Genomic DNA, 25845 nt, shown 5'->3' with positions numbered 1-25845 from the left:
CATGCTAGATGTATCCAGTCAGCAGATATACTGTATCTATTGTTGATAAGGTTATTAGTCATGCTAGATGTATCCAGTCAGCAGATATACTGTATCTATTGTTGATAAGGTTATTAGTCATGCTAGATGTATCCAGTCAGCAGATATACTGTATCTATTGTTGATAAGGTTATTAGTCATGCTAGATGTATCCAGTCAGCAGATATACTGTATCTATTGTTGATAAGGTTATTAGTCATGCTAGATGTATCCAGTCAGCAGATATACTGTATCTATTGTTGATAAGGTTATTAGTCATGCTAGATGTATCCAGTCAGCAGATATACTGTATCTATTGTTGATAAGGTTATTAGTCATGCTAGATGTATCCAGTCAGCAGATATACTGTATCTATTGTTGATAAGGTTATTAGTCATGCTAGATGTATCCAGTCAGCAGATATACTGTATCTATTGTTGATAAGGTTATTAGTCATGCTAGATGTATCCAGTCAGCAGATATACTGTATCTATTGTTGATAAGGTTATTAGTCATGCTAGATGTATCCAGTCAGCAGATATACTGTATCTATTGTTGATAAGGTTATTAGTCATGCTAGATGTATCCAGTCAGCAGATATACTGTATCTATTGTTGATAAGGTTATTAGTCATGCTAGATGTATCCAGTCAGCAGATATACTGTATCTATTGTTGATAAGGTTATTAGTCATGCTAGATGTATCCAGTCAGCAGATATACTGTATCTATTGTTGATAAGGTTATTAGTCATGCTAGATGTATCCAGTCAGCAGATATACTGTATCTATTGTTGATAAGGTTATTAGTCATGCTAGATGTATCCAGTCAGCAGATATACTGTATCTATTGTTGATAAGGTTATTAGTCATGCTAGATGTATCCAGTCAGCAGATATACTGTATCTATTGTTGATAAGGTTATTAGTCATGCTAGATGTATCCAGTCAGCAGATATACTGTATCTATTGTTGATAAGGTTATTAGTCATGCTAGATGTATCCAGTCAGCAGATATACTGTATCTATTGTTGATAAGGTTATTAGTCATGCTAGATGTATCCAGTCAGCAGATATACTGTATCTATTGTTGATAAGGTTATTAGTCATGCTAGATGTATCCAGTCAGCAGATATACTGTATCTATTGTTGATAAGGTTATTAGTCATGCTAGATGTATCCAGTCAGCAGATATACTGTATCTATTGTTGATAAGGTTATTAGTCATGCTAGATGTATCCAGTCAGCAGATATACTGTATCTATTGTTGATAAGGTTATTAGTCATGCTAGATGTATCCAGTCAGCAGATATACTGTATCTATTGTTGATAAGGTTATTAGTCATGCTAGATGTATCCAGTCAGCAGATATACTGTATCTATTGTTGATAAGGTTATTAGTTATTAGTCATGTTGATGTATCCAGTCAGCAGATATACTGTATCTATTGTTGATAAGGTTATTAGTCATGCTAGATGTATCCAGTCAGCAGATATACTGTATCTATTGTTGATAAGGTTATTAGTCATGCTAGATGTATCCAGTCAGCAGATATACTGTATCTATTGTTGATAAGGTTATTAGTCATGCTAGATGTATCCAGTCAGCAGATATACTGTATCTATTGTTGATAAGGTTATTAGTCATGCTAGATGTATCCAGTCAGCAGATATACTGTATCTATTGTTGATAAGGTTATTAGTCATGTCTAGATATACTGTATCTATTGTTGATAAGTCAGCAGATATACTGTATCTATTGTTGATAAGGTTATTAGTCATGCTAGATGTATCCAGTCAGCAGATATACTGTATCTATTGTTGATAAGGTTATTAGTCATGCTAGATGTATCCAGTCAGCAGATATACTGTATCTATTGTTGATAAGGTTATTAGTCATGCTAGATGTATCCAGTCAGCAGATATACTGTATCTATTGTTGATAAGGTTATTAGTCATGCTAGATGTATCCAGTCAGCAGATATACTGTATCTATTGTTGATAAGGTTATTAGTCATGCTAGATGTATCCAGTCAGCAGATATACTGTATCTATTGTTGATAAGGTTATTAGTCATGCTAGATGTATCCAGTCAGCAGATATACTGTATCTATTGTTGATAAGGTTATTAGTCATGCTAGATGTATCCAGTCAGCAGATATACTGTATCTATTGTTGATAAGGTTATTAGTCATGCTAGATGTATCCAGTCAGCAGATATACTGTATCTATTGTTGATAAGGTTATTAGTCATGCTAGATGTATCCAGTCAGCAGATATACTGTATCTATTGTTGATAAGGTTATTAGTCATGCTAGATGTATCCAGTCAGCAGATATACTGTATCTATTGTTGATAAGGTTATTAGTCATGCTAGATGTATCCAGTCAGCAGATATACTGTATCTATTGTTGATAAGGTTATTAGTCATGCTAGATGTATCCAGTCAGCAGATATACTGTATCTATTGTTGATAAGGTTATTAGTCATGCTAGATGTATCCAGTCAGCAGATATACTGTATCTATTGTTGATAAGGTTATTAGTCATGCTAGATGTATCCAGTCAGCAGATATACTGTATCTATTGTTGATAAGGTTATTAGTCATGCTAGATGTATCCAGTCAGCAGATATACTGTATCTATTGTTGATAAGGTTATTAGTCATGCTAGATGTATCCAGTCAGCAGATATACTGTATCTATTGTTGATAAGGTTATTAGTCATGCTAGATGTATCCAGTCAGCAGATATACTGTATCTATTGTTGATAAGGTTATTAGTCATGCTAGATGTATCCAGTCAGCAGATATACTGATATATAAGGTTATTAGTCATGTATCTATTGTATCTATTGTTGATAAGGTTATTAGTCATGCTAGATGTATCCAGTCAGCAGATATACTGTATCTATTGTTGATAAGGTTATTAGTCATGCTAGATGTATCCAGTCAGCAGATATACTGTATCTATTGTTGATAAGGTTATTAGTCATGCTAGATGTATCCAGTCAGCAGCAGATATACTGTATCTATTGTTGATAAGGTTATTAGTCATGCTAGATGTATCCAGTCAGCAGATATACTGTATCTATTGTTGATAAGGTTATTAGTCATGCTAGATGTATCCAGTCAGCAGATATACTGTATCTATTGTTGATAAGGTTATTAGTCATGCTAGATGTATCCAGTCAGCAGAAGATATACTGTATCTATTGTTGATAAGGTTATTAGTCATGCTAGATGTATCCAGTCAGCAGATATACTGTATCTATTGTTGATAAGGTTATTAGTCATGCTAGATGTATCCAGTCAGCAGATATACTGTATCTATTGTTGATAAGGTTATTAGTCATGCTAGATGTATCCAGTCAGCAGATATACTGTATCTATTGTTGATAAGGTTATTAGTCATGCTAGATGTATCCAGTCAGCAGATATACTGTATCTATTGTTGATAAGGTTATTAGTCATGCTAGATGTATCCAGTCAGCAGATATACTGTATCTATTGTTGATAAGGTTATTAGTCATGCTAGATGTATCCAGTCAGCAGATATACTGTATCTATTGTTGATAAGGTTATTAGTCATGCTAGATGTATCCAGTCAGCAGATATACTGTATCTATTGTTGATAAGGTTATTAGTCATGCTAGATGTATCCAGTCAGCAGATATACTGTATCTATTGTTGATAAGGTTATTAGTCATGCTAGATGTATCCAGTCAGCAGATATACTGTATCTATTGTTGATAAGGTTATTAGTCATGCTAGATGTATCCAGTCAGCAGATATACTGTATCTATTGTTGATAAGGTTATTAGTCATGCTAGATGTATCCAGTCAGCAGATATACTGTATCTATTGTTGATAAGGTTATTAGTCATGCTAGATGTATCCAGTCAGCAGCAGATATACTGTATCTATTGTTGATAAGGTTATTAGTCATGCTAGATGTATCCAGTCAGCAGATATACTGTATCTATTGTTGATAAGGTTATTAGTCATGCTAGATGTATCCAGTCAGCAGCAGATATACTGTATCTATTGTTGATAAGGTTATTAGTCATGCTAGATGTATCCAGTCAGCAGATATACTGTATCTATTGTTGATAAGGTTATTAGTCATGCTAGATGTATCCAGTCAGCAGATATACTGTATCTATTGTTGATAAGGTTATTAGTCATGCTAGATGTATCCAGTCAGCAGATATACTGTATCTATTGTTGATAAGGTTATTAGTCATGCTAGATGTATCCAGTCAGCAGATATACTGTATCTATTGTTGATAAGGTTATTAGTCATGCTAGATGTATCCAGTCAGCAGATATACTGTATCTATTGTTGATAAGGTTATTAGTCATGCTAGATGTATCCAGTCAGCAGATATACTGTATCTATTGTTGATAAGGTTATTAGTCATATACTGCTCTAGATGTATCTAGATGTATCCAGTCAGCAGATATACTGTATCTATTGTTGATAAGGTTATTAGTCATGCTAGATGTATCCAGTCAGCAGATATACTGTATCTATTGTTGATAAGGTTATTAGTCATGCTAGATGTATCCAGTCAGCAGATATACTGTATCTATTGTTGATAAGGTTATTAGTCATGCTAGATGTATCCAGTCAGCAGATATACTGTATCTATTGTTGATAAGGTTATTAGTCATGCTAGATGTATCCAGTCAGCAGATATACTGTATCTATTGTTGATAAGGTTATTAGTCATGCTAGATGTATCCAGTCAGCAGATATACTGTATCTATTGTTGATAAGGTTATTAGTCATGCTAGATGTATCCAGTCAGCAGATATACTGTATCTATTGTTGATAAGGTTATTAGTCATGCTAGATGTATCCAGTCAGCAGATATACTGTATCTATTGTTGATAAGGTTATTAGTCATGCTAGATGTATCCAGTCAGCAGATATACTGTATCTATTGTTGATAAGGTTATTAGTCATGCTAGATGTATCCAGTCAGCAGATATACTGTATCTATTGTTGATAAGGTTATTAGTCATGCTAGATGTATCCAGTCAGCAGATATACTGTATCTATTGTTGATAAGGTTATTAGTCATGCTAGATGTATCCAGTCAGCAGATATACTGTATCTATTGTTGATAAGGTTATTAGTCATGCTAGATGTATCCAGTCAGCAGATATACTGTATCTATTGTTGATAAGGTTCATTAGTCATGCTGTAGTTGATAAGTTATCATGCAGTCAGTCAGAGATATACTGTATCTATTGTTGATAAGGTTATTAGTCATGCTAGATGTATCCAGTCAGCAGATATACTGTATCTATTGTTGATAAGGTTATTAGTCATGCTAGATGTATCCAGTCAGCAGATATACTGTATCTATTGTTGATAAGGTTATTAGTCATGCTAGATGTATCCAGTCAGCAGATATACTGTATCTATTGTTGATAAGGTTATTAGTCATGCTAGATGTATCCAGTCAGCAGATATACTGTATCTATTGTTGATAAGGTTATTAGTCATGCTAGATGTATCCAGTCAGCAGATATACTGTATCTATTGTTGATAAGGTTATTAGTCATGCTAGATGTATCCAGTCAGCAGATATACTGTATCTATTGTTGATAAGGTTATTAGTCATGCTAGATGTATCCAGTCAGCAGATATACTGTATCTATTGTTGATAAGGTTATTAGTCATGCTAGATGTATCCAGTCAGCAGATATACTGTATCTATTGTTGATAAGGTTATTAGTCATGCTAGATGTATCCAGTCAGCAGATATACTGTATCTATTGTTGATAAGGTTATTAGTCATGCTAGATGTATCCAGTCAGCAGATATACTGTATCTATTGTTGATAAGGTTATTAGTCATGCTAGATGTATCCAGTCAGCAGATATACTGTATCTATTGTTGATAAGGTTATTAGTCATGCTAGATGTATCCAGTCAGCAGATATACTGTATCTATTGTTGATAAGGTTATTAGTCATGCTAGATGTATCCAGTCAGCAGATATACTGTATCTATTGTTGATAAGGTTATTAGTCATGCTAGATGTATCCAGTCAGCAGATATACTGTATCTATTGTTGATAAGGTTATTAGTCATGCTAGATGTATCCAGTCAGCAGCAGATATACTGTATCTATTGTTGATAAGGTTATTAGTCATGCTAGATGTATCCAGTCAGCAGATATACTGTATCTATTGTTGATAAGGTTATTAGTCATGCTAGATGTATCCAGTCAGCAGATATACTGTATCTATTGTTGATAAGGTTATTAGTCATGCTAGATGTATCCAGTCAGCAGATATACTGTATCTATTGTTGATAAGGTTATTAGTCATGCTAGATGTATCCAGTCAGCAGATATACTGTATCTATTGTTGATAAGGTTATTAGTCATGCTAGATGTATCCAGTCAGCAGATATACTGTATCTATTGTTGATAAGGTTATTAGTCATGCTAGATCTATTGTTGATCCAGTCAGCAGATATACTGTATCTATTGTTGATAAGGTTATTAGTCATGCTAGATGTATCCAGTCAGCAGATATACTGTATCTATTGTTGATAAGGTTATTAGTCATGCTAGATGTATCCAGTCAGCAGATATACTGTATCTATTGTTGATAAGGTTATTAGTCATGCTAGATGTATCCAGTCAGCAGATATACTGTATCTATTGTTGATAAGGTTATTAGTCATGCTAGATGTATCCAGTCAGCAGATATACTGTATCTATTGTTGATAAGGTTATTAGTCATGCTAGATGTATCCAGTCAGCAGATATACTGTATCTATTGTTGATAAGGTTATTAGTCATGCTAGATGTATCCAGTCAGCAGATATACTGTATCTATTGTTGATAAGGTTATTAGTCATGCTAGATGTATCCAGTCAGCAGATATACTGTATCTATTGTTGATAAGGTTATTAGTCATGCTAGATGTATCCAGTCAGCAGATATACTGTATCTATTGTTGATAAGGTTATTAGTCATGCTAGATGTATCCAGTCAGCAGATATACTGTATCTATTGTTGATAAGGTTATTAGTCATGCTAGATGTATCCAGTCAGCAGATATACTGTATCTATTGTTGATAAGGTTATTAGTCATGCTAGATGTATCCAGTCAGCAGATATACTGTATCTATTGTTGATAAGGTTATTAGTCATGCTAGATGTATCCAGTCAGCAGATATACTGTATCTATTGTTGATAAGGTTATTAGTCATGCTAGATGTATCCAGTCAGCAGATATACTGTATCTATTGTTGATAAGGTTATTAGTCATGCTAGATGTATCCAGTCAGCAGATATACTGTATCTATTGTTGATAAGGTTATTAGTCATGCTAGATGTATCCAGTCAGCAGATATACTGTATCTATTGTTGATAAGGTTATTAGTCATGCTAGATGTATCCAGTCAGCAGATATACTGTATCTATTGTTGATAAGGTTATTAGTCATGCTAGATGTATCCAGTCAGCAGATATACTGTATCTATTGTTGATAAGGTTATTAGTCATGCTAGATGTATCCAGTCAGCAGATATACTGTATCTATTGTTGATAAGGTTATTAGTCATGCTATATAGTCATATACTGTATCTATTGTTGATAAGGTATCAGTCAGTCAGATATACTGTATCTATTGTTGATAAGGTTATTAGTCATGCTAGATGTATCCAGTCAGCAGATATACTGTATCTATTGTTGATAAGGTTATTAGTCATGCTAGATGTATCCAGTCATCAGCAGATATACTGTATCTATTGTTGATAAGGTTATTAGTCATGCTAGATGTATCCAGTCAGCAGATATACTGTATCTATTGTTGATAAGGTTATTAGTCATGCTAGATGTATCCAGTCAGCAGATATACTGTATCTATTGTTGATAAGGTTATTAGTCATGCTAGATGTATCCAGTCAGCAGATATACTGTATCTATTGTTGATAAGGTTATTAGTCATGCTAGATGTATCCAGTCAGCAGATATACTGTATCTATTGTTGATAAGGTTATTAGTCATGCTAGATGTATCCAGTCAGCAGATATACTGTATCTATTGTTGATAAGGTTATTAGTCATGCTAGATGTATCTAGTCAGCAGCAGATATACTGTATCTATTGTTGATAAGGTTATTAGTCATGCTAGATGTATCCAGTCAGCAGATATACTGTATCTATTGTTGATAAGGTTATTAGTCATGCTAGATGTATCCAGTCAGCAGATATACTGTATCTATTGTTGATAAGGTTATTAGTCATGCTAGATGTATCCAGTCAGCAGATATACTGTATCTATTGTTGATAAGGTTATTAGTCATGCTAGATGTATCCAGTCAGCAGATATACTGTATCTATTGTTGATAAGGTTATTAGTCATGCTAGATGTATCCAGTCAGCAGATATACTGTATCTATTGTTGATAAGGTTATTAGTCATGCTAGATGTATCCAGTCAGCAGATATACTGTATCTATTGTTGATAAGGTTATTAGTCATGCTAGATGTATCCAGTCAGCAGATATACTGTATCTATTGTTGATAAGGTTATTAGTCATGCTAGATGTATCCAGTCAGCAGATATACTGTATCTATTGTTGATAAGGTTATTAGTCATGCTAGATGTATCCAGTCAGCAGATATACTGTATCTATTGTTGATAAGGTTATTAGTCATGCTAGATGTATCCAGTCAGCAGATATACTGTATCTATTGTTGATAAGGTTATTAGTCATGCTAGATGTATCCAGTCAGCAGATATACTGTATCTATTGTTGATAAGGTTATTAGTCATGCTAGATGTATCCAGTCAGCAGATATACTGTATCTATTGTTGATAAGGTTATTAGTCATGCTAGATGTATCCAGTCAGCAGATATACTGTATCTATTGTTGATAAGGTTATTAGTCATGCTAGATGTATCCAGTCAGCAGATATACTGTATCTATTGTTGATAAGGTTATTAGTCATGCTAGATGTATCCAGTCAGCAGATATACTGTATCTATTGTTGATAAGGTTATTAGTCATGCTAGATGTATCCAGTCAGCAGATATACAGATATACTGTATCTATTGTTGATAAGGTTATTAGTCATGCTAGATGTATCCAGTCAGCAGATATACTGTATCTATTGTTGATAAGGTTATTAGTCATGCTAGATGTATCCAGTCAGCAGCAGATATACTGTATCTATTGTTGATAAGGTTATTAGTCATGCTAGATGTATCCAGTCAGCAGATATACTGTATCTATTGTTGATAAGGTTATTAGTCATGCTAGATGTATCCAGTCAGCAGATATACTGTATCTATTGTTGATAAGGTTATTAGTCATGCTAGATGTATCCAGTCAGCAGCAGATATACTGTATCTATTGTTGATAAGGTTATTAGTCATGCTAGATGTATCCAGTCAGCAGATATACTGTATCTATTGTTGATAAGGTTATTAGTCATGCTAGATGTATCCAGTCAGCAGATATACTGTATCTATTGTTGATAAGGTTATTAGTCATGCTAGATGTATCCAGTCAGCAGATATACTGTATCTATTGTTGATAAGGTTATTAGTCATGCTAGATGTATCCAGTCAGCAGATATACTGTATCTATTGTTGATAAGGTTATTAGTCATGCTAGATGTATCCAGTCAGCAGATATACTGTATCTATTGTTGATAAGGTTATTAGTCATGCTAGATGTATCCAGTCAGCAGATATACTGTATCTATTGTTGATAAGGTTATTAGTCATGCTAGATGTATCCAGTCAGCAGATATACTGTATCTATTGTTGATAAGGTTATTAGTCATGCTAGATGTATCCAGTCAGCAGATATACTGTATCTATTGTTGATAAGGTTATTAGTCATGCTAGATGTATCCAGTCAGCAGATATACTGTATCTATTGTTGATAAGGTTATTAGTCATGCTAGATGTATCCAGTCAGCAGATATACTGTATCTATTGTTGATAAGGTTATTAGTCATGCTAGATGTATCCAGTCAGCAGATATACTGTATCTATTGTTGATAAGGTTATTAGTCATGCTAGATGTATCCAGTCAGCAGATATACTGTATCTATTGTTGATAAGGTTATTAGTCATGCTAGATGTATCCAGTCAGCAGATATACTGTATCTATTGTTGATAAGGTTATTAGTCATGCTAGATGTATCCAGTCAGCAGATATACTGTATCTATTGTTGATAAGGTTATTAGTCATGCTAGATGTATCCAGTCAGCAGATATACTGTATCTATTGTTGATAAGGTTATTAGTCATGCTAGATGTATCCAGTCAGCAGATATACTGTATCTATTGTTGATAAGGTTATTAGTCATGCTAGATGTATCCAGTCAGCAGATATACTGTATCTATTGTTGATAAGGTTATTAGTCATGCTGGATGTATCCAGTCAGCCGGGTACAGAGCATTCAGAAAGTATTCAGACCCCTTGACTTTTTCCACCTTTTGTTACGTTACAGCCTTCTAAAATTGATTAAATAAATCAAAAAATCCTCATCAATCTACACACGATACCCCATAATGACATCATAATACCCCATAATGACATCACAATACCCCATAATGCACAAAACAAAACATTTTGTTTTTATTACATTTTTTGCAAATTTGTTACAGATAAAAAACTGAAATATCACATTTACATAAGTATTCAGACCCTTTACTCAGTACTTTTGATAAGGTTTTTAGTCATGCTAAGGAGAGTCAGACCAAAATGCAGCGTTGATAGATTGTCGATCCATGTTTAATCCACAAACGTAAACACGAATCAATACAAATACTACAAAAACAAAGAAGTCATGAATGTATCGAAAACCAGAAACAGCCTATACTTGTGTAAACTAACACAGCGATTAGGAACAAGGACACTAAGGACAATCACCCACGAAACACACAAAGAATATGGTTGACCGAAATATGGTTCCCAATCAGAGACAACAATAATCACCTGACTCTGATTGAGAACCGCCTTAGTCAGCCATAGACTATGCTATACACCCCACACAACCCCAAGACGAAACACACCACAAATAAACCCATGTCACACCCTGGCCTGACCCAATAAATGAAGATAAACATAATAAATATAGATCAGGGCGTGACAGAACCCCCCCCTAAGGTGCGGACTCCCGGACGCACATCAAAACAATAGGGAGGGTCCGGGTGGGCGTCTGTCCATGGTGGCGGTTATTAGTCATGCGGGACGTGGAACCCACTCAATAAATGTCTTTGTCCCCCTCCTTAGTCATCCTAGGATAGTCCAGTTCGCCGCCGACCATGGCCTAGTAGTCCTCACCCAGAATCCCACTGGACTGAGGGGCAGCTCGGAACTGAGGGGCAGCTCGGGACTGAGGGGCAGCTCGGGACAGAAGGGCAGCTCAGGACAGAGGGGCAGCTTGGGACAGAGACCGCTCGGGACTGAGGGGAAGCTCAGCACTGAGAGGAAGCTCGGCACTGAGAGGAAGCCCGGCACTGAGAGGAAGCTCAGCCAGGTATTTGGATCCGGCAGATCCTGGCTGGTTGACAGTTCTGGCAGATCCTGGCTGACTGGCAGATCTGGAAGAGTCTGGCTGACTGGCAGATCTGGAAGAGTCTGGCTGACTGGCAGATCTGGAAGAGTCTGGCTGACTGGCAGATCTGGAAGAGTCTGGCTGACTGGCAGATCTGGAAGAGTCTGGCTGACTGGCAGATCTGGAAGAGTCTGGCTGACTGGCAGATCTGGAAGAGTCTGGTTGACTGGCAGATCTGGAAGAATCTGGTTGACTGAATCTGGTTTCCATCAAGAAATTTTTGGGGCTGACTCTAGGGCTTCAACCTTTTGTTACGTTACAGCCTTCTAAAATGCCTCCTCATACCAGCGCCTCATCAGCTCTCCCGCCTCCAGTTCTTCTTTGGGGCGGCATATTCTCCAGGCTGATCCCAGGGTCCTTCTCCGAACAAAACGTTTTGTTTTCCCATGTCCATTCCTCTCTGCTGCACCTGCCTGTTAACACGCTGCTTGGTCCGTTTGCGGTGGGTGATTCTGTAACGGTTTTCTGTAGGCGAAGGAGAGTCGGACCAAAATGCAGCTTGTAGATTGCGATCCATGTTTAATCCACAAACGTAAAGATGAATCAATACAAATACTACAAAAACAAAGAACGAAATGAACGTAACGAAAACCGAAACAGCCTATACTTGTGTAAACTAACACAGCGACAGGAACAAGGACACTAAGGACAATCATCCATGAAACACACAAAGAATATGGCTACCTAAATATGGTTCCCAATCAGAGACAACGATAATCACCTGACTCTGATTGAGAACCGCCTCAAGCAGCTATAGACTATGCTATACACCCCACACAACCCCAAGACGAAACACACCACAAATAAACCCATGTCACACCCTGGCCTGACCCAATAAATGAAGATAAACATAATAAATATAGACCAGGGCGTGACAACTTTGTTGAAGCACCTTTGGCATTGACTACAGCCTCGAGTCTCATTGGGTATGAGGCTACACGTTTGGCACACCTGTATTTGGGGAGTTTCTCTCATTCTTCTCTGCAGATCCTCTCAAGCTCTGTCAGGTTAGTTGGGGAGCGTCACTGCACAGCTTTTTTCAGGTCTCTCCAGAGATTGCGTCTCGGCCACTCAAGGACATTCAGAGACTTGTCCCTAAGCCAATCCTGCATTGTCTTGGCTGTGTGCTTAGGGTCGTTGTCCTGTTGGAAGGTGAACCTTCGCTCCAGTCTGAGGTCCTGAGCGCTCAGGAGCAGGTTTTCATCAAGGATCTCTCTGTACTTTGCTCCATTCATCTTTCACTCAATCCTGACTAGTCTCCCAGTCCATTCCTCTGAAAAACATCCCCACAGCATGATGCTGCCACCACCATGCTTCACCGTAGGGATGGTGCCAGGTTTCCTCCAGACGTGAAGCTTGGCATTCAGGCCAAAGAGTTCCATCTTGGTTTCATCAGAACAGAGAATCTGGTTTCTCGTGGTCTGAGTCCTTTAGGTGCCTTTTGGCAGTGTTTCTCGTGGTCTGACAGTCCTTTAGGTGCCTTTTGGCATTGTTTCTCATGGTCTGACAGTCCTTTAGGTGCCCTTTGGCAGTGTTTCTCGTGGTCTGACAGTCCTTTAGGTGCCTTTTGGCATTGTTTCTCATGGTCTGACAGTCCTTTAGGTGCCTTTTGGCAGTGTTTCTCATGGTCTGACAGTCCTTTAGGTGCCTTTTGGCAGTGTTTCTCATGGTCTGACAGTCCTTTAGGTGCCTTTTGGCAGTGTTTCTCATGGTCTGAGAGTCCTTTAGGTGCCTTTTGGCAGTGTTTCTCATGGTCTGACAGTCCTTTAGGTGCCTTTTGGCAGTGTTTCTCATGGTCTGACAGTCCTTTAGGTGCCTTTTGGCAGTGTTTCTCATGGTCTGACAGTCCTTTAGGTGCCTTTTGATGGTCTGACAGTCCTTTAGGTGCCTTTTGGCAGTGTTTCTCATGGTCTGACAGTCCTTTAGGTGCCTTTTGGCAGAACTCCAAGTGAGCTGTCATTAGGGCTGTGGCGGTCATGAAACTTGGTCAGCCGGTGATTGTCAAGCAAACAACTGTCGTTCTCACAGTAATTGACTGTTAATAACATGAACACATGTAGCATCTCCTGGCTTCCACACACAGCCTACAAGCCACTGACATTTGGAACATCTACCTTTTTAAAAAGTCTAATAATAAATCCATGTAATATAACCTACACCTTCACAATAAATCCATTATTTATTTTAGACAGGTCTAAAGAAACATGATATGAAGAAAATGTAGTTTATTTCAGAAGAAGAGAAAGCATACTCTGAGTTGTCCTTATGTTAGGTCCTGATCTGGCAATGCCATATGGCTGTGGGCTACACTAGTTCACTTAGCAGACAAGATTTGCTTAGGATTCCGTGGCATTATTTTATAGTATGAAGAATACAATTGAACAAAGTTGAATAAAATAGAAAGGATATTTTCTCCAAACGATTTGAGTATTGCATATGCGGATATTCCGTGTTGACAAAGACATAGGTATTCCGATATGCTTAATTTAGAGTTATTAATGCAACTTTAGTTGTTCTAACATCGGGCTGATATGTTTAGATGTTTAATACATTGTAAGGCTGCATGATGTGACTCTAATGATGATTTGAAAAGAGTTGCCTGAAAGGCATGAGCTCTGCCTTGTTGTTGTTTTTGCGCAGCAATGCGCACATGGCAGTAGGATATAAGCACAAATATGTAATTAGCAAGAACACCATTTACAAAAATGACATCAAATACTCCTGTTGTAAAGATAAGCAATGTGCTAAATATTAGGAAAGTTGAGAAATAAATATACTAGGCCTAGCCAATAGAAAGCTGATGGCATCCTCCTCTTTTTAATAGAAGCCATCACTCTGTTTTCTCATGCAATTGCATAGCCTATAGTTCATGGGCTCTCATTAAGTGTTTGATTAGATTTTCTATTACATTTGCATTGATGTCAGAGTGATTAGAGTGACAATAGATTGCAGAGTACCAGGCAGTTAGCTGGTAGGCAACTAATGACCATCAGCAGCATCAGAGCTTGAAGAAGCCTAATTACCGTGACTAAATGGTCACGTGGAAATTGACTGTCTTTGTGACCGCCGGTGTGGCGGTAATACGGTCACTGCAACAGCCCTAGTTCTCATGTTCCTTTAACTGAGGAGTGGCTTCTGTCTGGCCACTCGATCATAAAGGCCTGATTGATGGAGTGCTGCAGAAATGGTTGTCCTTCTGGAAGGTTCTCCCATCTCCACAGAGGAACTCTGGAGCTCTGTCAGAGTGACCATTGGTCATCTCCCTGACCAAGGCCCTTCTCCCCTGATTGCTCGGTTTGGCCAATCGGACAGCTCTAGGAAGAATCTTGGTGGTTCTAACCTTCTTCCATTTAAGAATGATGGAGGCCACTGTGTTATTGGGGGACCTTCAAAGCTGCAGAACTTTTGTTGGTACCCTTCCCTAGATCTGTGCCTCGACACAATCCCTGTCTCGGAGCTCCACAGACAATTCCTTCGACCTCATGGCTTGGTTTTTGCTCTGACATACACTGTCAGCTGTGGGACCTTATATAGACAGGTGTGTGCCTTTCCAAATCATGTCCAATCAATTGAATTTACCACAGGTGGACTCCAATCATTATGGGGTATTGTGATGTCATTATGGGGTATTGTGATGTCATTATGGGGTATTTTGATGTCATTATGGGGTATTGTGATGTCATTATAGGGTATTGTGATGTCATTATGGGGTATTGTGATGTCATTATGGGGTATTGTGTGTGGATTGATGAGGATTTTTAACATTTATTTAATTCATTATAGATTAATTCTGTAACGTTACAAAACGTGGGAAAAAAGTCCAGGGGTCTGAATACTTTCTGAAAGCCCTGTATATGTTGTTGTTAAGGGGACAACACTTCTAAAAGAAGACCAGTTCCACTGTTGACAGAATAACTTGCCTCATAGACAACCCAGTTAAATGTTTTCAAGACCTCTAAAATGTTTTTCTATATTTTGTTGGATGAGTCCATGACGTCCCATCTGTTGTAAATGCAGCTGTGTAACTAACTATGTGGTGTGTTTTTTGTTTGTTTTTTACATTTCCAGCACGTTCCACCTACGGATCTGAGATGAGGTGATTCAGCCATTCCCATGATGAGGCTTTAGACAACGACGGAAGAGGGGGGGGGAAGATGAAGAAGAAGAAGAATGTGGTCGCTTTCTGGTTCGTCTGATGACGTCATCCCCGAAGACTCCTCCCAGAGTCTCTGTGGCCCCGACCCACAGCAGAATGACCCCTGACCTCAACCTCAGTACAGCATAGTGCCTACCAAAAAAAAAAACGTTAGACTTGGGGAAAGACAAGACTTCTCTACTATCTTCGATCGATGTTTGTACAAAATATAACATTGAGAGAGATAATAAAGGAAGTGGAACAAAAGTTTGGCTTCGGCTGCAGGAAAATGGACCCGGGGGGATTTTATTCTCGGAAGCACAGGCCCTTTTTTTTGCCAACTCATGTTCTATAGGAAGGACGTTATCGACCACAAGACATTTCCATTTTTCGGAAGAGAAGATCATTAAATGCATGATTGTTTTCTCTTATAATCAATTGTAAAACTTGTTTAAAAGATGGAACCACAAACAGACTCCAAATGGAGATAGAAAATGACCCGATGAACAACGAGGGGCTAATGTTGATACCTGTAGGGCTTAGCTACAACACAACCTATGAGCAGTTTTCTAGAAGATGTAGGGCTTAGCTACAACACAACCTAGAAGCAGTTTTCTAGAAGATGTAGGGCTTAGCTACAACACAACCTAGAAGCAGTTTTCTAGAAGATGTAGGGCTTAGCTACAACACAACCTATGAGCAGTTTTCTAGAAGATGTAGGGCTTAGCTACAACACAACCTATGAGCAGTTTTCTAGAAGATGTAGGGCTTAGCTACAACACAACCTAGAAGCAGTTTTCTAGAAGATGTAGGGCTTAGCTACAACACAACCTATGAGCAGTTTTCTAGAAGATGTAGGGCTTAGCTACAACACAACCTAGAAGCAGTTTTCTAGAAGATGTAGGGCTTAGCTACAACACAACCTAGAAGCAGTTTTCTAGAAGATGTAGGGCTTAGCTACAACACAACCTAGAAGCAGTTTTCTAGAAGATGTAGGGCTTAGCTACAACACAACCTAGAAGCAGTTTTCTAGAAGATGTAGGGCTTAGCTACAACACAACCTAGAAGCAGTTTTCTAGAAGATGTAGGGCTTAGCTACAACACAACCTAGAAGCAGTTTTCTAGAAGATGTAGGGCTTAGCTACAACACAACCTAGAAGCAGTTTTCTAGAAGATGTAGGGCTTAGCTACAACACAACCTAGAAGCAGTTTTCTAGAAGATGTAGGGCTTAGCTACAACACAACCTAGAAGCAGTTTTCTAGAAGATGTAGGGCTTAGCTACAACACAACCTAGAAGCAGTTTTCTAGAAGATGTAGGGCTTAGCTACAACACAACCTAGAAGCAGTTTTCTAGAAGATGTAGGGCTTAGCTACAACACAACCTAGAAGCAGTTTTCTAGAAGATGTAGGGCTTAGCTACAACACAACCTAGAAGCAGTTTTCTAGAAGATGTAGGGCTTAGCTACAACACAACCTAGAAGCAGTTTTCTAGAAGATGTAGGGCTTAGCTACAACACAACCTAGAAGCAGTTTTCTAGAAGATGTAGGGCTTAGCTACAACACAACCTATGAGCAGTTTTCTAGAAGATGTAGGGCTTAGCTACAACACAACCTAGAAGCAGTTTTCTAGAAGATGTAGGGCTTAGCTTTTGACAACACAACCTATGAGCAGTTTTCTAGAAGATGTAGGGCTTAGCTACAACACAACCTAGAAGCAGTTTTCTAGAAGATGTAGGGCTTAGCTACAACACAACCTAGAAGCAGTTTTCTAGAAGATGTAGGGCTTAGCTACAACACAACCTAGAAGCAGTTTTCTAGAAGATGTAGGGCTTAGCTACAACACAACCTAGAAGCAGTTTTCTAGAAGATGTAGGGGTTTTTTGGCAGAATTGTTAGGTTTCTTCTTTCTTTAAAACTGACCTTTTAAAGTCTATACATTGTATGAACACTGACTGACAACAATGCGGAGGTGGATTGAACAACAAGATATTTTCTGTCTGACGGGGTGTATGGAAGAAGAAAAACAGTACGATATATAGTATATGAATTATTACAAGCACAGTTTTAGCACCGAGGGCAGAACAGTTGAAGAGCTATGCAATATATCTTTATGAAATGCATGAGTGTTACATACAATTGCAAATAGCTTTTAATTTTTTTGCTCCAGTCCAAGTATAGTGGTTTTGTACTGCTGGATCACAATGACAATCAGAACCGGTGACGTAGTGGTAACATTAACAAATAGATGGGTAAACGCTGAATCGCCGTTTCGCCCGGCGAGTAAAAGTAACGCTCCTCCTCTATGCTTTCAACTCTCTATATTTTCCTGCTTTAAAAAGGTGGGAGAAAACTCACGCGCACAAAACAAAACAAATATATATATATAAAAAGGCGCGTTGTTTTTTTTTATTTTTACGTGCGCTTCCCGCTCCTCTAAACCACGGACCATAATGTTACCTAACTGTTCTGCAGTTAAAGGAAGGGCTCTGTTCTCTGTCTCATCACCCCTTCCGTTATGTTATGCTTTGTGAACTTGTCCTGCCTGTCAACCTGATATAATGGCATTAACAGCACTTAAGAAATAACGTTTTCAGTCTTTCATATGATAAGAGCATTTGGATAGACTTTGATTAAATACATTTTCTGTTGCTTCGATGTTTTAATGAACCTTCTTTCTTTTTTGTGTGTGGGGGGGGGGGGAGTTGTCATTGTTTCTCCTGGTATTTCTTGTCAACCTCGTGAGTAATAACATTTTACTTCCAACATTAACTTGAGCTTGAAATGAACCTTGCTAAAAGATGACAAAATGAAAATGCCCCAATGTACACTTTAATTTAGATAGGAAAACTATCCAGTCATTATCCATATCTGCATGGCTGCCTCAAGTCAATCTCCCCCCCCCAAAAAAACTGTTATAGCTCTCTCAAAACTAAAGATCCCCTTTTCAAACCAACCATACAATATTTCATCTGGGCTCATTGTTTCCTTCAAGTTTGATTTAGAATGGGGTTTTTTTTCTTCAGTTAAAGCCAGCGTCCTGTCCAAAGGCCATGTTAAAGATGCTGTTAATTCTCAGATGTTAAAAGACCAATGTAAATGTATATTCTGTGAGTTATCCATGCATTAACCCAGTTATTATGCATGCATTAACATTATGACTAGGGAGTAAGATCTCACCAAGACACACTACACGAAATCTCCCTGCACTGAAACCTACACTGTCTGTTACAGACCAGATAGGGGGACATCACTAAATCTCCCTGGACTGAAACCTACACTGTATGTTACAGACCAGATAGGAGGACATCACTAAATCTCCCTGGACTGAAACCTACACTGTCTGTTGCAGACCAGATAGGAGGACATCATGTTGCAGTCCTACCCTGTAGCCATGCCAACCTAGTACAAGTGGACAGTCATTTGAATGGAGACACGAGACAGTAGGTGGTTATCAACAGTGACACTCTTGAACCACAATTGAATTGATTTATCCTTGGGAGGTGCGTAATAACGAGCCCCCGAAGTGATGAGAATCCATTTAAGTAAGATGGAAGAGGGTTGAGTCATAAATGGTCCCCTAATCACTTTAGAGTGCACTACTTTTGACCAGAGCGCTATGGGGATAGGAGATGAGCGGTAATCATTCCAGCCCTTCAACTGTTTCTTCCTGTCGGTCTTCCGGTCGGTCTTCCGGTCGGTCTTCAGGTCGGTCTTCAGGTCGGTCTTCCGATCGGTCTTCAGGTCGGTCTTCCGGTCGGTCTTTAAGCCAGTCCGAGGTATAATAGCAACACTTAATTGCTCATCTCCAGCTCCCTTTACTGTCCTCATCTCCAGCTCCCTTTACTGTCCTCATCTCCAGCTCCCTTTACTGTCCTCATCTCCAGATCCCTTTACTGTCCTCATCTCCAGCTCCCTTTACTGTCCTCATCTCCAGATCCCTTTACTGTCCTCATCTCCAGCTCCCTTTACTGTCCTCATCTCCAGCTCCCTTTACTGTCCTCATCTCCAGCTCCCTTTACTGTCCTCATCTCCAGCTCCCTTTACTGTCCTCATCTCCAGCTCCCTTTACTGTCCTCATCTCCAGATCCTTTACTGTCCTCATCTCCAGCTCCCTTTACTGTCCTCATCTCCAGATCTCTTTACTGTCCTCATCTCCAGCTCCCTTTACTGTCCTCATCTCCAGCTCCCTTTACTGTCCTCATCTCCAGCTCCCTTTACTGTCCTCACCTCCAGCTCCCTTTACTGTCCTCATCTCCAGATCTCCCTTTACTGTCCTCATCTCCAGCTCCCTTTACTGTCCTCATCTCCAACTCCCTTTACTGTCCTCATCTCCAGCTCCCTTTACTGTCCTCATCTCCAGATCTCTTTACTGTCCTCATCTCCAGCTCCCTTTACTGTCCTCATCTCCAGATCTCTTTACTGTCCTCATCTCCAGATCCCTTTACTGTCCTCATCTCCAGCTCCCTTTACTGTCCTCATCTCCAGCTCCCTTTACTGTCCTCATCTCCAGCTCCCTTTACTGTCCTCATCTCCAGATCCCTTTACTGTCCTCATCTCCAGCTCCCTTTACTGTCCTCATCTCCAGATCCCTTTACTGTCCTCATCTCCAGCTCCCTTTACTGTCCTCATCTCCAGCTCCCTTTACTGTCCTCATCTCCAGATCCCTTTACTGTCCTCATCTCCAGCTCCCTTTACTGTCCTCATCTCCAACTCCCTTTACTGTCCTCATCTCCAGATATCTTTACTGTCCTCATCTCCAGCTCCCTTTACTGTCCTCATCTCCAGATCTCTTTACTGTCCTCATCTCCAGCTCCCTTTACTGTCCTCATCTCCAACTCCCTTTACTGTCCTCATCTCCAGCTCCCTTTACTGTCCTCATCTCCAGATCTCTTTACTGTCCTCATCTCCAGCTCCCTTTACTGTCCTCATCTCCAGATATCTTTACTGTCCTCATCTCCAGCTCCCTTTACTGTCCTCATCTCCAGATCTCTTTACTGTCCTCATCTCCAGCTCCATTTACTGTCCTCATCTCCAGCTCCCTTTACTGTCCTCACCTCCAGCTCCCTTTACTGTCCTCATCTCCAGCTCTCTTTACTGTCCTCATCTCCAGATATCTTTACTGTCCTCATCTCCAGCTCCCTTTACTGTCCTCATCTCCAGATCTCTTTACTGTCCTCATCTCCAGCTCCCTTTACTGTCCTCATCTCCAACTCCCTTTACTGTCCTCATCTCCAGCTCCCTTTACTGTTCTCATCTCCAGATCCCTTTACTGTCCTCATCTCCCCATTACTGTCCTCATCTACAGCTCCCTTTACTGTTTCTCATCTCCAGCTCCCTTTACTGTCCTCATCTCCAGCTCCCTTTACTGTCCTCATCTCCCCTTTACTGTCCTCATCTCTAGCTCACTTTACTGTCCTCATCTCCAGCTTAATTTTTAGACGGAGAGAAAGAGAGAGAGGGGGTGGAATAGAAGAGAGAGAAATAGAGAGACTGCTATCACACAATCCAGGAGGGCGAGAGAGGCTGCTGTATTATAGAGCTGGGTGTATTAACAGCCTGTGTTATAGAGCTGGGTATATCAACAGCCTGTGTTATAGAGCTGGGTGTACTAACAGCCTGTGTTATAGAGCTGGGTGTGTTAACAGCCTGTGTTATAGAGCTGGGTGTACTAACAGCCTGTATTATAGAGCTGGGTGTACTAACAACCTGTGTTATAGAGCTGGGTGTACTAACAGCCTGTGTTATAGAGCTGGGTGTACTAACAGCCTGTGTTATAGAGCTGGGTGTACTAACAGCCTGTGTTATAGAGCTGGGTGTACTAACAGCCTGTGTTATAGAGCTGGGTGTACTAACAGCCTGTGTTATAGAGCTGGGTGTACTAACAGCCTGTGTTATAGAGCTGGGTGTGTTAACAGCCTGTGTTATAGAGCTGGGTGTACTAACAGCCTGTATTATAGAGCTGGGTGTATTAACAGCCTGTGTTATAGAGCTGGGTGTACTAACAGCCTGTGTTATAGAGCTGGGTGTACTAACAGCCTGTGTTATAGAGCTGGGTGTGTTAACAGCCTGTGTTATAGAGCTGGGTGTACTAACAGCCTGTATTATAGAGCTGGGTGTATTAACAGCCTGTATTATAGAGCTGGGTGTATTAACATCCTGTGTTATAGAGCTGGGTGTACTAACAGCCTGTGTTATAGAGCTGGGTGTACTAACAGCCTGTGTTATAGAGCTGGGTGTACTAACAGCCTGTGTTATAGAGCTGGGTGTACTAACAGCCTGTGTTATAGAGCTGGGTGTACTAACAGCCTGTGTTATAGAGCTGGGTGTTGAACAGCCTGTGTTATAGAGCTGGGTGTACTAACAGCCTGTGTTATAGAGCTGGGTGTACTAACAGCCTGTGTTATAGAGCTGGGTGTACTAACAGCCTGTGTTATAGAGCTGGGTGTACTAACAGCCTGTGTTATAGAGCTGGGTGTACTAACAGCCTGTGTTATAGAGCTGGGTGTACTAACAGCCTGTGTTATAGAGCTGGGTGTACTAACAGCCTGTGTTATAGAGCTGGGTGTACTAACAGCCTGTGTTATAGAGCTGGGTGTACTAACAGCCTGTGTTATAGAGCTGGGTGTACTAACAGCCTGTGTTATAGAGCTGGGTGTAGAACAGCCTGTGTTATAGAGCTGGGTGTACTAACAGCCTGTGTTATAGAGCTGGGTGTATTAACAGCCTGTGTTATAGAGCTGGGTGTACTAACAGCCTGTGTTATAGAGCTGGGTGTACTAACAGCCTGTGTTATAGAGCTGGGTGTACTAACAGCCTGTGTTATAGAGCTGGGTGTACTAACATCCTGTGTTATAGAGCTGGGTGTACTAACAGCCTGTGTTATAGAGCTGGGTGTTGAACAGCCTGTGTTATAGAGCTGGGTGTACTAACAGCCTGTGTTATAGAGCTGGGTGTACTAACAGCCTGTGTTATAGAGCTGGGTGTACTAACAGCCTGTGTTATAGAGCTGGGTGTATGAACAGCCTGTGTTATAGAGCTGGGTGTACTAACAGCCTGTGTTATAGAGCTGGGTGTATTAACAGCCTGTGTTATAGAGCTGGGTGTACTAACAGCCTGTGTTATAGAGCTGGGTGTACTAACAGCCTGTGTTATAGAGCTGGGTGTACTAACAGCCTGTGTTATAGAGCTGGGTGTACTAACAGCCTGTGTTATAGAGCTGGGTGTTAACAGCCTGTGTTATAGAGCTGGGTGTAACAGCCTGTGTTAACAGCCTGTGTTATAGAGCTGGGTGTTGAACAGCCTGTGTTATAGAGCTGGGTGTACTAACAGCCTGTGTTATAGAGCTGGGTGTACTAACAGCCTGTGTTATAGAGCTGGGTGTACTAACAGCCTGTGTTATAGAGCTGGGTGTACTAACAGCCTGTGTTATAGAGCTGGGTGTACTAACAGCCTGTGTTATAGAGCTGGGTGTACTAACAGCCTGTGTTATAGAGCTGGGTGTACTAACAGCCTGTGTTATAGAGCTGGGTGTACTAACAGCCTGTGTTATAGAGCTGGGTGTATTAACAGCCTGTGTTATAGAGCTGGGTGTACTAACAGCCTGTGTTATAGAGCTGGGTGTACTAACAGCCTGTGTTATAGAGCTGGGTGTACTAACAGCCTGTGTTATAGAGCTGGGTGTACTAACAGCCTGTGTTATAGAGCTGGGTGTACTAACAGCCTGTGTTATAGAGCTGGGTGTGTTAACAGCCTGTGTTATAGAGCTGGGTGTACTAACAGCCTGTGTTATAGAGCTGGGTGTACTAACAGCCTGTGTTATAGAGCTGGGTGTACTAACATCCTGTGTTATAGAGCTGGGTGTACTAACAGACTGTGTTATAGAGCTGGGTGTACTAACAGCCTGTGTTATAGAGCTGGGTGTACTAACAGCCTGTGTTATAGAGCTGGGTGTACTAACAGCCTGTGTTATAGAGCTGGGTGTACTAACAGCCTGTGTTATAGAGCTGGGTGTACTAACAGCCTGTGTTATAGAGTAAAACTGGGTGTTCTACTAACAGCCTGTGTTATAGAGCTGGGTGTACTAACATCCTGTGTTATAGAGCTGGTTGTTGTAAACATTTTGCAGAACTGCACTAAACACGGCCATAAGGACATTGATTCTAATTACTGAGCCGCTCAGCCAAGTACGGTGATGTGTCCACACACACACACACACACACACACACTGGCACTCACACACACACACACATGCACACACACACACATGCACACACACGCTCTCTCTGTCTCTCTCTCTCTGTCTCTCTGTCTCTCTGTCTCTCTGTCTCTCTCTCTCTCTTTCTCTCTGTTACACACAGACACTCTTGACGCACACTGACACACACACCTCACTGCAGACCCTCACTGCAGACCCTCACTGCGGACCCTCACTGCAGACCGTCACTGCAGACCCTCACTGCAGACCGTTACTGCAGACCCTCACTGCAGACCCTCACTGCAGACCCTCACTGCAGACCCAATCACCTGAGGCACCATGGTGGAGGTGTTGCGTAACACTACATCCAGATGACCTGTGGGGGTCGACATTACCGTCCAGTAATGAAACCTCCACTAGAAGGACCAGAGGTGTTATCATGTAGCCTGGGTGTTATCATGTAGCCTGGGTGTTATCCGTGGACTCATGTAGCCTGGGTGTTATCTTTGGACTTATGTAGCCTGGGTGTTATCTGTGGACTCATGTAGCCTGGGTGTTATCATGTAGCCTGGGTGTTATCCGTGGACTCATGTAGCCTGGGTGTTATCATGTAGCCTGGGTGTTATCTATGGACTCATGTAGCCTGGGTGTTATCATGTAGCCTGGATGTTATCCGTGAACTCATGTAGCCTGTGTGTTATCATGTAGCCTTGGTGTTATCATGTAGCCTGGGTGTTATCATGTAGCCTGGGTGTTTTCCGTAGACTCATGTAGCCTGGGTGTTATCCGTGAACTCATGTAGCCTGGGTGTTATCAGTGGACTCATGAAGCCTGGGTGTTATCATGTAGCCTGGGTGTTATTCGTAGACTCATGTAGCCTGGGTGTTATCCGTGAACTCATGTAGCCTGGGTGTTATCTGTGGACTCATGTAGCCTGGGTGTTATCATGTAGCCTGGGTGTTATTCGTAGACTCATGTAGCCTGGGTGTTATCCGTGAACTCATGTAGCCTGGGTGTTATCTGTGGACTCATGTAGCCTGGGTGTTATCCGTAGACTCATGTATCCTGGGTGTTATCATGTAGCCTGGGTGTTATCATGTATCCTAGGTGTTATCATGTATCCTGGGTGTTATCATGTAGCCTGGGTGTTATCATGTAGCCGGGTGTTATTATGTAGCCTGGGTGTTATCCGTGAACTCATGTAGCCTGGGTGTTATCCGTGAACTCATGTAGCCTGGGTGTTATCCGTGAACTCATGTAGCCTGGGTGTTATCAGTGGACTCATGTAGCCTGGGTGTTACCATGTAGCCTGGGTGTTGTCCGTGGACTCATGTAGCCTGGGTGTTATCTGTGGACTCATGTACCCTGGGTGTTATCCGTTGACTCATGTAGCCTGGGTGTTATCCGTGGACTCATGTAGCCTGGTTGTTATCCGCGGACTCATGTAGCCTGGGTGTTATCCGTTGACTCATGTAGCCTGGGTGTTATCTGTGGACTCATGTAGCCTGGGTGTTATCATGTAGCCTGGGTGTTATCCATGGACTCATGTAGCCTGGGTGTTATCTGTGGACTCATGTACCCTGGGTGTTATCATGTAGCCTGGGTGTTATCAGTGGACTCATGTAGCCTGGGTGTTATCATGTAGCCTGGGTGTTATCCGTGGACTCATGTAGCCTGGGTGTTATCTGTGGACTCATGTACCCTGGGTGTTATCTGTGGACTCATGTAGCCTGGGTGTTATCTGTGGACTCATGTAGCCTGGGTGTTATCTGTGGACTCATGTAGCCTGGGTGTTATCTGTGGACTCATGTAGCCTGGGTGTTATCTGTGGACTCATGTAGCCTGGGTGTTATCATGTAGCCTGGGTGTTATCCGTGGACTCATGTAGCCTGGGT

General features: G+C 40.6%; 1 protein-coding gene across 1 annotated transcript in view; it reads left to right on the top strand.

Annotated features, from left to right (window-relative positions):
- The window catches only part of LOC135538141 (calcium and integrin-binding family member 2-like), a 46925-nt gene extending 30508 nt beyond the window's left edge, over positions 1–16417 (top strand). The window contains exon 5 of the mRNA XM_064964114.1: positions 15689–16417. Coding sequence (XP_064820186.1) covers positions 15689–15710 — 22 coding nt within the window. The 3' untranslated portion in view covers positions 15711–16417. The remainder of the gene's footprint in view (positions 1–15688) is intronic.
- The last annotated feature ends 9428 nt before the right edge of the window (positions 16418–25845 follow it).

Source organism: Oncorhynchus masou, unplaced genomic scaffold (genome assembly GCF_036934945.1).
Source record: "Oncorhynchus masou masou isolate Uvic2021 unplaced genomic scaffold, UVic_Omas_1.1 unplaced_scaffold_916, whole genome shotgun sequence".
In the NCBI taxonomy this organism is placed as follows: Eukaryota; Metazoa; Chordata; class Actinopteri; order Salmoniformes; family Salmonidae; genus Oncorhynchus; species Oncorhynchus masou.
Note: the sequence above shows the minus strand (reverse complement) of the source record. Positions and strands in the feature narration are given on the sequence as shown.